This window comes from Scleropages formosus, chromosome 9 (assembly GCF_900964775.1).
Source record: "Scleropages formosus chromosome 9, fSclFor1.1, whole genome shotgun sequence".
Lineage (NCBI taxonomy): Eukaryota > Metazoa > Chordata > Actinopteri > Osteoglossiformes > Osteoglossidae > Scleropages > Scleropages formosus.
In genome coordinates, this window is record NC_041814.1 from 13,327,519 (window position 1) to 13,340,757 (window position 13,239).

At 45.6% G+C, this 13,239-nt stretch overlaps 2 protein-coding genes across 5 annotated transcripts; both read left to right on the forward strand.

Annotated features, from left to right (window-relative positions):
- Positions 1–294: 294 nt before the first annotated feature.
- On the forward strand, positions 295–5,614 carry LOC108923460 (transmembrane emp24 domain-containing protein 5-like). Its single transcript, XM_018734221.2, has 4 exons — positions 295–1,014; positions 3,090–3,187; positions 3,407–3,590; positions 5,015–5,614. Exons 1-4 carry the CDS (start codon positions 802–804, stop codon positions 5,231–5,233), a joined length of 714 nt encoding a protein of 237 aa, XP_018589737.1. The 5' UTR covers positions 295–801; the 3' UTR covers positions 5,234–5,614.
- Positions 5,615–8,863: 3,249 nt separating this feature from the next.
- LOC114911242 (phosphatidylinositol N-acetylglucosaminyltransferase subunit C-like) lies at positions 8,864–12,152 on the forward strand. 4 transcript variants are annotated; one of them, XM_029254591.1, is made up of 2 exons: positions 8,864–8,913; positions 11,041–12,152. In XM_029254591.1, the coding sequence occupies exon 2, from the start codon at positions 11,044–11,046 to the stop codon at positions 11,923–11,925; it is 882 nt and encodes a 293-aa protein (XP_029110424.1). In that variant the 5' UTR covers positions 8,864–8,913; positions 11,041–11,043; the 3' UTR covers positions 11,926–12,152. The 4 variants fall into 4 exon arrangements, with proteins under 4 accessions (XP_029110424.1, XP_029110426.1, XP_029110425.1 ...); XM_029254593.1 differs by having other exon boundaries at positions 8,868–8,907; XM_029254592.1 differs by having other exon boundaries at positions 8,888–8,949.
- Positions 12,153–13,239: the final 1,087 nt, after the last annotated feature.

Consider the following 13,239-nt stretch of genomic DNA (forward strand, 5'->3'; position numbering starts at 1 on the left):
GACTGGCGAGCTGTTGCGCAAGAGCGCTTCCACGTTAGACTTCGCCAAAGTTCACAGGAACGGGCAGTCATGTGCTGGTAGTTGCCGTCTTTCCGAGTGACGGCACATTTTTCATGGCTGGGTGCAAACAAAATTGTCTGGAACAAACGGCTCTTTTCATGATCATTACATCCACCCGAGTACATTTTCCTCAAATTCTTCTTGTCATCATTGCAGTTATTCTTAGGTTTTTTTTTTTAGTGTATTATTACTGTTTATTCATTTAGCTTCTCCAAGGCGACTTACAATTTTACGTGTCCCTTATCTAAGCTAAATTATCGAAGCTGCTTACAATTATTTGTCCGTTTTATACAGCTGGCCGGGGTATGACTTGTGCAAGGGTGGTGATTTGAACCTGAGTCCTTCCCAAGGCAACAACTGCGCCGCCAGCTGCACAGTTTAATCTAAATACAAAATTTGGGTTCTTAAAGAAAATGACTTGCTGCTAGCCGGAAAAGCGCAACTTCAGCGGCAGGTGTCAGAGAAACGCAGCGTCCTCGCTGCCTTTTGCGCGGCTCCTGCGCGCTTCGCTTATGCGCCGGATGCCCTGTTCCGTCCGCTGCGTGAGACCTCCGCGACAGCAGGGGGCAGCAGAGCGCACTCGCGGCGCCGTTCTACACTTCGACTCTTTACCGTGTTCGCTCGCAAGTTTTGAGCAGCCCACGGCAGCGGTGCGTGTGCTCCCCTGACAGACTTTTCTTTCGGACGGTTTTAACGCCTTCACCTCTACTCTTCCCTCGTACCCGCGTTAGTTTAGCTGCCATGCCGACTTTTCTGGCGTATGTGAGCACGTGTATTATAATATTATGTGCGCTTCTATCGGCGCGGCGCAGTGACAGCAGCAGGGCTGCGGTGGCCGCCGCTTCTTTCTCCCAGTCTCTGGACAGCGACTTCACCTTCACGCTGCCCGCCGGTCGCAAGGAGTGTTTCTACCAAACCATGAGGAAAGACGCCTCTCTGGAGATCGAGTACCAGGCAGGTGACGCTCCACATGATCATGATGGTCATGCCGCGGGGCCGGTGGCGATTCTCTTTCTCTCTCTCTCTCTCTCTCTCTCTCTCTCTCTCTCTCTCTCCCTCTCCGAGCAGCAGCAAGTAGTTCCTTCAGACTCAGCAGGATCAGGATGCGCGTCGTTGGTGGTGCGGCGCTTCTCAAGTTCTCTTCCCAGAGATACATACAGCCGTGTGATCCCCAGTTTGAAAGTAAAAAGTAACTTTTACTGCGCTTTAGTCACGCTGAGTGAGTGTGGGGCTGCCCACCCAGGTAGCCGAGGGGGGGGCAAAGTTTCGCAGGGCTGAACTTAAGCGACGACGCCGGGGCACGAGCTTCACTGCGGGTCCGTGACACACGGCCGCGCACTTATTAATCTTAATAATAAATAATACGTGCAAATGGTCACTTAGTTTTATCCAAAACCACTTATTGGGTCCCTTACCTATGCTGTTTCTCCGAAGCCGGGGGAGGGGGGGTGAAATATGCCTTGTTCGTGTGTACTGCTGCAAGAGTGGATGGTGGGATTTGAACCAACAACCTTCAGGATAGGGTTCCTTTACATTTATTCATTTAGCTAAATGAATACATTTTCTCCAAAGCGACTTACAGTGTTAGGGTTACAGTTATTATAGTTACAAGCTTACAATTATTTATCTATTTATACAGCTGGATAATTTTTACAGGAGCAATTTAGGGTCAGTACCTTGGTCAAGGGTACTACAGCTGGCTGGGGGGGGGATCGAACTTGCAACCTTTGGATCCAAAGGTGGTAACTCTAACCATTGGGCTAGCAGCTGTCCTGACACTATGACGCTGTCTATGAGACTAAATTTACATTAAATTGTAGCCCTGGCTCCTGTTCCTGCTCTTGATGGTTTGTAAAGATCTACCATAGCGAGAGGCCAAATTCAGCTCGCTGCTTCTCATGAGAAGGGCAGCTCTTGTCAAGTCCACTTTCACTGCCCCAGATCTTGCACCGACTATCCCGGTTTAAGACTACCCAGCGATTAGTTTTTTTAATTAAAATTTTTATTTTTTAAGTATGAACTGAAGTTAAATGTTTCGATAAAGCAGATCAAAGATGAGGAAGTTGGGGTTAGAGCTGTGCGACACCTGAAATTCTATGTGTATGTGGACTGAGGGGAATGCCATTAACTAAGGTATTGACCAGCGGGACATAATAAAGAATAATACTCTAACTGTGTTTTAAAATTTTTAAAGATGGCACATTTGTCTTTCCTGCCGACATTGTGTAGCCTGGCTGTTTCCATGGCTCAAACGGCAGAAAAATAGTTTCCCGGCACAGACTTTACTTGTTCAGAGTTCACACGCACACTGTCTGAACCGCTTGTCCCATATGGGGTCGCGGGGAGCCGGAGCCTAACCCAGCAACACAGGGCGCAAGGCCAGAGGAGGAGGGGACACACCCAGGACGGGACACCAGTCCGTCGCACGGCACCCCAAGCGGGACTCGAACCCCAGACCCACCAGAGAGCAGGACCCGGTCCAACCCACCGCGCCCCCCCTTGTTCGGAGTTGAAAGCTGCTTTTTGTAGCCATGAAGACATACTCTTTATGTTAATGTATAGTTTCAGTCTGTCATCTTTTTATGGTCTGCTTGCTTAGGAACCTTCTTATGATTAGATTAGAATTTAGACGGCAAGGTAATATTTATTAGTACATGTCTGGAAATCACAGATCTTGGCTTTGCTCTGGATTCAGGGTATAGCGCAAGCTTGGAAAAACCAGATAGTTACTTGTTTGCTTCTTGTATAGCATTGCTTGTCCTGGCCAAAAGATTTTAATATTCCATCAGTCATGTAAACTCTGGGAATTACCAGGATATGTGGTACCCTTGCATTTTGTCAGCTAGTTTCACTTAATGTTCACGTTCATTCTGCTCTGAAGATTTTATTGAACTATGTAACAGTAGTAGGTGATGATAAAGAAACTGTCATTTGGAGCTGACCTTCTTGTTGGTTATAAGGAGTAATTGGTAGTCCTTTAGTGGTTTTCCTGACCTCTAACCTCTTTTCTTTATGCTGTGGCTGTTTAGGTGCTTGATGGAGCAGGGCTAGATGTGGATTTCTCCCTGTATTCACCCAGTGGAAACATGCTGATCGCTGACTACAGGAAGTCAGATGGTGTGCACACGTAGGTGATGCCTTCCCACAGATGGGTGCAGAACGCTAGCCCCACACACACCTCTCACAGTTAGTTTTGGTGTTGTGCTTTTTGTGCATTATACTTTGTAATATTAAGAGAACAATTTAGCATAATTTAAAGATGTTTTTCCAAATTGCTTTATCCCAGTGTTGTTGAGATCTTTCTTTACTACGTTTGTAATCAAAAATACGTAATCTGTTACTGCAGAGTGGAGACAGAGGATGGGGACTACATGTTCTGTTTCGACAATACCTTCAGTGCTGTTTCTGAGAAGATCATCTTCTTTGAGCTCATTCTGGACAACATGGAAGATCTAGAAGGTGGTGACCCAGACTGGAAGGAGTACGTCCATGGGACAGATATGCTGGACATGAAGCTGGAGGACATCATGGTAAAGCAGCTCACTGAGCCCTTTGCTTTGTCCACACACCTATCAGAAAGGACATCCCAACATGCTTTCGGTGAACTTTGATTTCAGAATGTGGAAAAATGATTATTTAGACTCATGAGTACATTATCGGCACACTGACCCATTGACCTTAGAGAGTTTTTGGTTAAGACCATGTTGTCCTGACACAGAAGAGCATGCTGCAGTGGCATGTTACCCCCGCTGGTGTCACAGTGACCAGATTGCCTCTCCAGATATAGTCTACAAAAATTTAACTATGAACAGTACTTATAGCCATAAATATTTGAAGAATTTATCATACACTTGTATTTTAACATTTACATTTATTTCATTAGCTGGCACTTTTCTCCAAAGCCACTTAGAAAGCTAAGCTACTTAACACTATTTGCTCACTTATTCAACTGGGTAAATTTTCCTGGAACAGTTAGTACCTTGCTCAAGGGTACTAAATCAGAGGTGGCTTCTAACCTGTGACCTCTTAAGTTGAAAGGCAGTAGTTCTAATCACTAAACCACCTGCTACCCCCAAAAATGGGACCAGAAGACTTTTTGTAATTCAAATCCAGCAATATAAAAGCTTAATAATTAATTCCTCAACCTGTTTGGTTAGAAATATCAGATAAAGCTAAAAATTAAAAACTTGCTTGAAAACGTGTGTTTTATTTTCTTTAATAGCTTGTACACTCTAGGGTCTCTCTTTGTCTCTATCCTGGAAGTTTTGAAATACAGAACGCCATGGAAGGAACTCTGGTTTTTTTTTATTATTTTCTTTTATAAACGTGAAACAACATCACTTAAGTAATTTTAAAGGAGACAAATCTCCACAGTCTCCCATTTAGTGTTTCGTCTTCTATTTTATACACGCGAAATGGTGCCGTATTTCTCCCTCATATCATAGGCAGCACAGGAGAATGAAAACAGTGGGGTAGAGAAGCCGTGTAACATGAAGTACAGGCATATTTCATTTGTTCACAATTTATCCAAGGGGCACAGCAGGTAACGGCGGTGCCTCGCAGCGAATGGATTGTGTGTTTAAGCATATGTCCAAATCCAGCTCAGAGTGTGCGGAGTTTGCGTAGGTTTCCTCCCACAGTCCAAAGACACAGGAGAAGGTAATGAGAAAGTGCTTCTGTACCCTCCTTTGCCGTGAAAACCGCGAGTGGTTGCCGCGAGTTGGACTCGATTTGATTGTGACTTCACCTACCCCCCTACATTTTATCCAGTTTGATTTAATTTTTCAGTAAACAGACTTTGCTGTTAGAGGAAGCATATTACTGAAAGTATTAGGCATTTTGCCATGAGTTCAGTTGAGGAATCCTGAAGCATCACACCTTTGTCCTTCTCCTGTTGCGGTTCGAGTGTCTCATTCCTGTTCCGGTTTCTGTTCCCCCCCCCCCCCCCCCCCAGGACACCATCAACAGCGTGAAGGCAAGGCTGGGAAAGAGCCTGCAGATCCAGACTGTGCTTCGAGCATTTGAGGCTCGAGACCGGAACTTGCAGGAGAGCAACTATGAGCGCGTCAACCTGTGGTCGTGCACGAATCTCATTGTCATGGTGGTGGTGTCGGGGGTGCAGGTGTACCTGCTACGCAGCCTCTTTGATGACAAGAGGAAAAGCCGCACATAGCACGCCCACAGAGGGACAGAGCCCCACGTTACATCCAGCTGGTGCTGGAGCCCCCTCCTCTGCTGGAGCACTGCCTGGCATAGGCAAAGCCCTCAGACACCAAGGCATACGTGCATACATATATACACACATACACACTCACTCACGCAGTGATTCGCTCGCATACACTGATTTTCGCAAACCATCCGCCCACTCTTTTTCCTCTCCATCCTATCATTAGATTTTTTTTTTTTTTTTTTGCTTTTTTGGGTTATGGGGACAGTGGGATGTCCTTACACTCCCCTGTAATGTATCTTTTCTGTGTTACGCTACTGATCTGATGGACAAATTGCTCATTACAGCACAATTTATTATTGAGAAGAATCTAATGTTGGATTACAGTGTGTGCCCCCCCCCCCCCCCCCCCATACAGTTTCAGAATAGAGAAATTTTAATCGCATCTCCATGCTGCTGACTCATTTAATGGAGATTTCGAATTTGAGCAACAAGGTTGGTGTTTCTAAATCATCGAACAACTAATGCGAAACTAAAATATTTATTTGTCATAAATATGACTTTCTGTTGTGTTTCTCTTTTTAAATAACTGAATGCAGCCCTAACTAGATGAAGAAGGGAACTTTACAAATTAGGTGGCAATTCAGTTTAGGCACTGAAATCTTCAGACACTCTGTCCAGATTTTAATAATCCCCAGCCCGTAATATAAACCCCATGTGCTTCCATTGTAACTTGCCTCCAGTCTCTTGCAGTATTCCCATTTCTTGCTGTCATGCTTTTTTTTTTTTTTTTTTTTTTTTTTGTAAAGTGCTGTAATGTCTGACCTCCTTTTAGCAGCAGGTAGCACTAATGAACACTTGACAAAACCATCAGGTCTCTTACTGGATGCTACTTGATTATAAATGGATACTCGCATAACTTGAGGTCTCAGTGTGTCCTGTTCAGTTGTTATTATGTCCGATTCATGGCTTTCAGGTGATGGTTGTTCTAGGATTAAACTGCCAGGTCAGGTTTCACTCTGTCTAGAGAACCTCCAAGCTGGGGTTGACATTCACTTTCCTTCTCATTGTTTGACTTCCTGTTTTGGAGGTAGGGTGAACAACATGGGGGCATGTGCTCATTTTGTTTTTAGACTAGTTAAGAGCGCTGCAGTAATTGTCTTGTTACATCGTATGAAAACAAAAGGACGTTATAAAAAGTGTTCCATTTTCCGTTAAAATTTTATTGCTCAGTGTCAATTCAGTTTTACATCTTGGATTTTTTGTGTGCACTGATAATTTGCATTTGCAGTCCATTGGCCTTGTCTGGCGTCAGCAGAATAGCACAGAGGTATTTTATGCAGTCACACCATGTACAGTAAACAGATTAGAACAGTGCATGGACATGATGTAAACCTTGGATGGATGTGAAATCCCAAGAACGTAGGAATCTTTCGTATCTCCAAAATCTCCGCTTTTAAACATGTTTAGCACAAGACTGTTTTCATTGTGTAACGAAATGAGTTTAACTCATAATTCCTGGCATATGAAAATTCATAGGCTTTAAAAAATGCAACAGCTACACTTTCTTTGGTGCCGGTGTTACTCTGGCATATAAAACAGGTATTCCTGGAGCTACTGAAATGAGCACAAAAGAACACTAATGAACTTGATGTTTTCTTAGTACATATTTAGACAGACATGAATAATGAGGTTGTGCTGCAGCAGTCCCAATGTCACAAGGTATCAATATATTTAGTCTTTAATAATGGAAAATAGCAATATGTCACATGCCTGTGTACAGCTTAACTAACAATCCAAGACAATGGTCTTTTTATGCAAATGATTAACACCAGCCAGTCATTTTTATTTCTGCTTTGGGAGGCGAACGGTAAGAGAGCTGCAGCCTGTGATCGAAATGTTCGGCTGATGTTATGCAGCCTTTTACTCCGCGGAAGGAGTGAATTATTGTGACAATTACTGTAATGAGATGTCATGAGGAAGATGCAGCTCTGAATGCATCCGCCGTGGTCTTCCATCGTGTCACCTGCCAATACCTCTTAGTGAAAGTGCCTCCATATTATAACTGTGTTGCCTGGTTTTCTTCCTATGCCAACTGGGTAAAAAAAAAACTCATTCAAATAAAATGTTTTATTCCTAAAACTGAATTAAGTGGATTTTTTTAAAGGTATCGGAACTATTGAGCAATTTTGTGGCTAGAGCGTTGTTTCTACTGGTCTGATTTGGAGAAGAGGCTAGTCGTTGGTACCAGGTCCAAACTGTGCTTTGAGCATTTATTTCGTTGGTTATAATAAGACTTGTAACATTTGAAAGTCAACAGCCAGTAGCTTGGGGGGCATGGTAGTACTGCCTTTTGAGTGTAGGTTCAGTTCTGTTTGTCTGTGTGGAGCTTACATGCTTCTCCCCATGTCTGCATGGTTTTTCTTCCACGCTGTAAAGACGTGTTTCAGGTTGATTGACTAAAAATGTGTCCGTAGTGTGCGAATGTGTGAGTGCCTACCCTGCGATGGAGTGGCGTCCCATCAGGGCCGGGCGCTATCTAGTCTTGTACCCTGCACTTGTGAAATAGGCTCCAGACGAGTCTTGCCGGTACAAACAGCAGGGTTAGGACTGGAGCTGCGGACACACAGCGCAGCCCCGTACAGTGATCCCTGTTGCCCTTATCGCAGAGTTATCGCAGTTCCACGTAATAGGGGTGGCGCAGCGAGTAGTGCTGCTGTCTCACAGCACCTGGGTGGCGTGAGAGGACATGGGTTTGATCCCTGCTCAGTCTGCATGGAGTTTGCATGTTCTTCCCGTGTCTGCGTGGGTTTCCTCCGGGTGCTCTGGTTTCCTCCCACAGTCCAAAGACATGCTGTTCAGGTTCCCCCATAGTGTGTGAGTGACAGAGAGAGAGAGAGTGTGCTCTACTGATTTATGGATGAGTGACCCAGTGTAAGTAGTGTATCTAGCAGTGTAAGTCACCACGGTGAATAAGGTGTGCGGGCTGATAATGCTACATAGAGTTCGTTGGAAGTCACTCTGGAGAAAAGGGTCTGCTAAATAACTAACTAATAGTCCTGCTTCGGCTTGTATGCCAATTCTTTGTGTTCATGGGGATCGAGTTTGGATTTTGTCTTTTTTTTTTCTTTTGCATTAATGGTTGAATTAATGCATAAATTGTTCATATATGTTTTGTCTGAGAGGTTAGGCCCTTAATGGGCTCAAATGAGTCCTGGGATATTTCACACTGAGACCCCCTCACTGTTTTCTTAGTTTTTTAATATATATATAAATATATATATATATATATATATATATAATGTGTGTGTGTGTGTGTGTGTGTGTGTGTGTGTGTGTATATGTAATTTTTGCCATTGTTAGAATGCCCTTCGGAATAATTTCATTTAGCTTCAGCTACTCTGGGTACTGGTTTGTACATTATACTATAATGCACCCTCGGCTGAGGTGAGTCCCGGGCCAAATAGCCCTGCTGCGAATATCAGAAAGGAATAAAGACGCATAAATAGAAACGAATAAGCAAATGCAGACATGATTGTGAAAGCGACCGATTAACGGGTTTCCGAAAGGAAAAACGTCACTAGAGGGCGCGCTAACTTTGGGTTAACTCGCAGAGATTGCAATCACGTCACTTCCGGGTCCTGAAATGAAGAAGTAGCCGGTCGCTCGCGATCCCTCCGGTACAGGTTCGTACGGCGCCCGCGGATAGAGGGCGGCACACGGTGTGTGTGTGTGTGTGTGTGAGAGAGAGAGAGAGAGAGAGACAGAAACAGAAACGCGGTCAATTTGAACTAGCTGACATACCTTTACTTCAGTTTAAAAATGATTTTCGTTTCTAGGGGAATGTAATAATGTTGGGGGAAAACGGCTGGCTTCGTCTCGTGGTGCTGGGTTTGTGTTGCGGTGTTCTTGAATGAACGGCCCGGGTTAGTTGCTAAATCAAATGGCGTTGAAGCGCTGCTGTGTGACGGAGATTTTGGTCCCCCGGCAGGATTCGGTGTGTCCTGCGAGTCCACGTCTGCGCGCCTTCTCCTGTGTGTACTGTAGCTCGTGACCGCGCGGCGCGCGCGCTCCCCCCCGTCCTTTACTTTACCGCCTTTTTTGTTCGCTGTCTTTCGCAACGCCTTTGGTCCTCGAGGTATAACGAACGGGTGACAAGTCACAAGTGTTGCTGTTAACGCCTCTGTGGGGCGTCCGGTAAACGGAGACTGTTTAACGCAGCCGGCGGGGCGCGGAATGTTCCTCATCATGGACACACAGTTGTAGAATGTAGTAATGTGCGCCATCATGTCATTGAAAATGAGTGAAAAATTGTCTATTGTTCCCGAACCTTCCTTCCCCGGTGGTGTCGTACAGCGATGTCCCCGGATACCAGTGTTATTCGCTCCATCTCTACACGAGTTCGGAGTTTCTGTAGCGCGATTTACAGTGATTAGCCTGTTAATACAGTGGGTGGCGCGAGAGGACGTGGGTTCGAACCCCGCTCAGTCTGTGTGGAGTTTGCGTTTCTCCCCGTGTCTGCGTGGGTTTCCTCCGGGTGCTCTGGTTTCCTCCCACAGTCCAAAGACATGCTGTTCAGGTTCCCCCATAGTGTGTGAGTGTCACAGAGTGTGTTCCACTGGCGTCTGGATGAGTGACCCAGTGTAAGTAGTGTATCTAGCAGTGTATGTTACCCTGGTGAATAAGGTGTGTGGGCTGATAACACTATACAGGGTTTGTTGGAAGTCACTCTGGAGAAAAGGGTCTGCTAAATGTAACAGGAATGTAAATGTAATACAGCTGGGCAATTTTCACTGGAGTTATTGGGGTAATTGCCCTGCTTAAGGGTACTGCAGCAGGAGGTGGGAGTTGAACCCGTGACCTCAAGTGCAGAGGTGGCAACTCTAACCACAGCACCACTCGCTGGCCCTATACGCATCTCAAGTCGGTATTTCAGCATGTTGTTGCCTTTTTCTGTAGGAAAAGGCAAACGTTTTTCAAGTTGCCATACGTATGGAGGGTAAAGTAGGAAATGACAACGCAACAAAAAAGTTCTTAGTTATGTCCTTTTTTTTTTTTTTTTTTTTGCCTTGATTATGATGAAAGGCTACAGCTTACAGAAATACCACCAGTTCTTCTGGAGTGTGTTTTAGCCACAGAATCTTGCCTCCAGTATTTTTATGACATTTTTCAAGAATTTGAGAATTTTTGCTCACACATATCAGGAACACAATTGAGAGATTTTAAAGACCATTTATTAACAAAAAAATTACGTGGATGTCCTGCATGTTCTGTACATATGTCAACAAAGATTACAAATCACCAATGTGCAGTTATTTTTTTTTCTATGCTTTTCATCGATGACAGGATGGGTCATTCCATATTAACCCCCCCCCCCCGCACATAGTTATCAATCATGTTACAGTCCCATTTCCTGTATATTTCATGCTTGGAACCCAGTGCCCAAATTTGCAAATTTCAAGAATGTGGAATATTTTTCTAAAAACTGACATACAGTACAAACTTATGCCAAATAATGCTTAATGTAACAAAACTGAATAGAAAACGCAAGAAAACTGACAATGCGACATGGCGGGAGAGTGGAGCGCCGCACTGGCTGAAATCAGACAAGGACAAAGGGCGCAGGCATGGGGGCGCAGGGAGACTGAGAACCTTGCCTACGGCGTCCGTCGGGGTGCGCTTTGTCACGTCGCTCAGTATCTCAACACGGGCACATTTGACTTGCACAACAGTTGTCACTTTCTGGCTCTTTCTCTCCTTACTTATGAGCCCTGCCCCCGTTTCAGTTTTTGTCTATGGCTTCTGTCCCTCAGGCGATGGGCGCTGACGGCGGCTCGGAGGCTGCGCCCGCCACGCCCTGGAGGAAGGTGCTGTATGAGCGTCAGCCCTTCCCGGACAACTACGTGGACAGCCGCTTCCTGGAGGAGCTGCGGCGCAATGTGGGCGTGCGGCGGTACCGCTACTGCGCCGTGGCGCGTGAGGCCGGCCTCGTGGCCCAGCAGGTATCCTGCGTGGCCGCGGTCCTCACGCTGTGGTCCTACATGGCCCAAGGGCGGCTGTCCCCGTTCATGCTGCTCGGGGCCTCCCTGCTGTGCGCGCTGCTCGGGTACGTCCTGTACGAGGCGCTCGGGGGGCCGAGGGGCAGCGAGCGCACGCGCTGGGCGGACCTACAGAGCGCGGCCATCTTCCTCGCCTTCACCTTCGGTTTCTCGCCGATCCTCAAGACGCTCACGGAGTCGGTGAGCACGGACACGGTGTACGCCATGTCAGCCGTGATGCTTCTCGCCCACCTGGTGTCCTTCCCTTACGCTCAGCCCAGCCCTCCAGGCAGCCTGTCCCTCAACGCAGCCCTTTTTGGTTCGGTGTGCCTGGCTTCACGGCTGCCGGGGGCCCTTCACGCCTTCGCCATGTTGACGTGCGCCTTGTTGGTCTTCGCGCTTTGGCCTTGTCTGCTGCATCGCCTGCGGAACAGGGCTCCGTGGACTTTCCCCTGGGCGGCAGTGCTGTTGTCCCTGGCTGCCGTCACCGGCCTGGCCACTTTGTCGCTCGGTGGGGCCCTGCTCTTGGTCCTGGCGCTGCTGGCCCTTACGCTGCTGTGCCCTCTGCTCCTGCTGCGCCTGCAGAGGCACAAGGACAACATCCACGGTCCCTGGGACGAGGCAGAGATCCACGAGGACCTGTCCCGCTTCTTGCACTGACGGGAGTGATGAAAATTGTCTTGTTCTCAAGGGCAATGAGGGAGAAGTGCAGGACCTGGGCCTGAACGCAGTACCAAGATCCAGTTCCACACTTTGCGTACTTGTTACTTTGGTTATTCCTCTTTCATCTCCTATACGTGTGGTAACTTGCTGTCGCAGTCGGTTTGTTCGTTGGTTGGCCAGTTGTCTTTAAAGTCTTGCTTTTTTAACTGTTCTCTAAATTGAAACTGCTGACCCCAGTAGGTAGCCAGTGCACATCCCACTCCTTCTGTTTGCTGTGGTACCCTTTGTGATAATACTTATCCCTGAACTGATACCGTAACAATTCCCTGCTCTATGAATGAGTAAAAATCCTTCACTTTGATTTACACGTTTGGGGAAAACATTTTTGGAAAAACACTGTAGAGCCACTTTTGCATTGCAAGTTTCTGTCATTATGCCGTTCCATCCTTGTTTACGATGTAAGGGGCCAACAGCATGTAGTACAGTGTCTACCTACAGATCACACTGGGTGGGAAGCCTGTTGTCGGTAGCAGTAAAGTCTACGTAATGCCGATAGCTTTAAGTTACATGGCCCGTTCTTACAAGTAGGATTACTGATATTTGCACATTTGAATTAGGCTGTATGTAACATGTTTATCAGGAAACCAATTAGTACAATTCATTAAAAAATATATATTAGGGCAAGCCAGCGATTTTTCAGCAGCACAATATCTTTAATCCACGACTTGTACCCTTTTCTCTAGGATAGGAAGGCACGCAAGGATCCAGTAGGTGTCAGTCTTACTTTGCTTGCCTCCTCAATCTGGTGCAGTGTATGGCTGCTTGTGGGAAATCTTCAGGTTTTCATTGTTTATCCATGATAAATTGTGACACTTCTCCATCTACCTTATACATAAACTGTCACAGGCATATTTTGAATAGAAAACCACTTAAAGTCTTACACTAAACTTACATTTGTTTACGCATTTAAAATATTGGCCGGAAATAGCCTGATATAGGGAACTTAAAACATGCAAGGGTTCCAAACGTTCAAAAGCTAATGCTAAGTACAAAATCTCATCTTCAATAAATCACTCTATTTTGTTGTATTAAAAAGGTTTCATAGTGAAATGTAGTGGAGTATCAAAAAAAAAAACATTCTATTGCTATATGATGTGTTAGAGCTATACAAAATTCTTTTTTTACAGTAATTTACAACCTGAAAAATAAAATGGAACTATCTTTTTTGGCCTTGCAAACAACTGTAACTGAGGGGTGTTATATACACTAAGATATATTACCATGTAGACAGACAACTACATATGTACATAT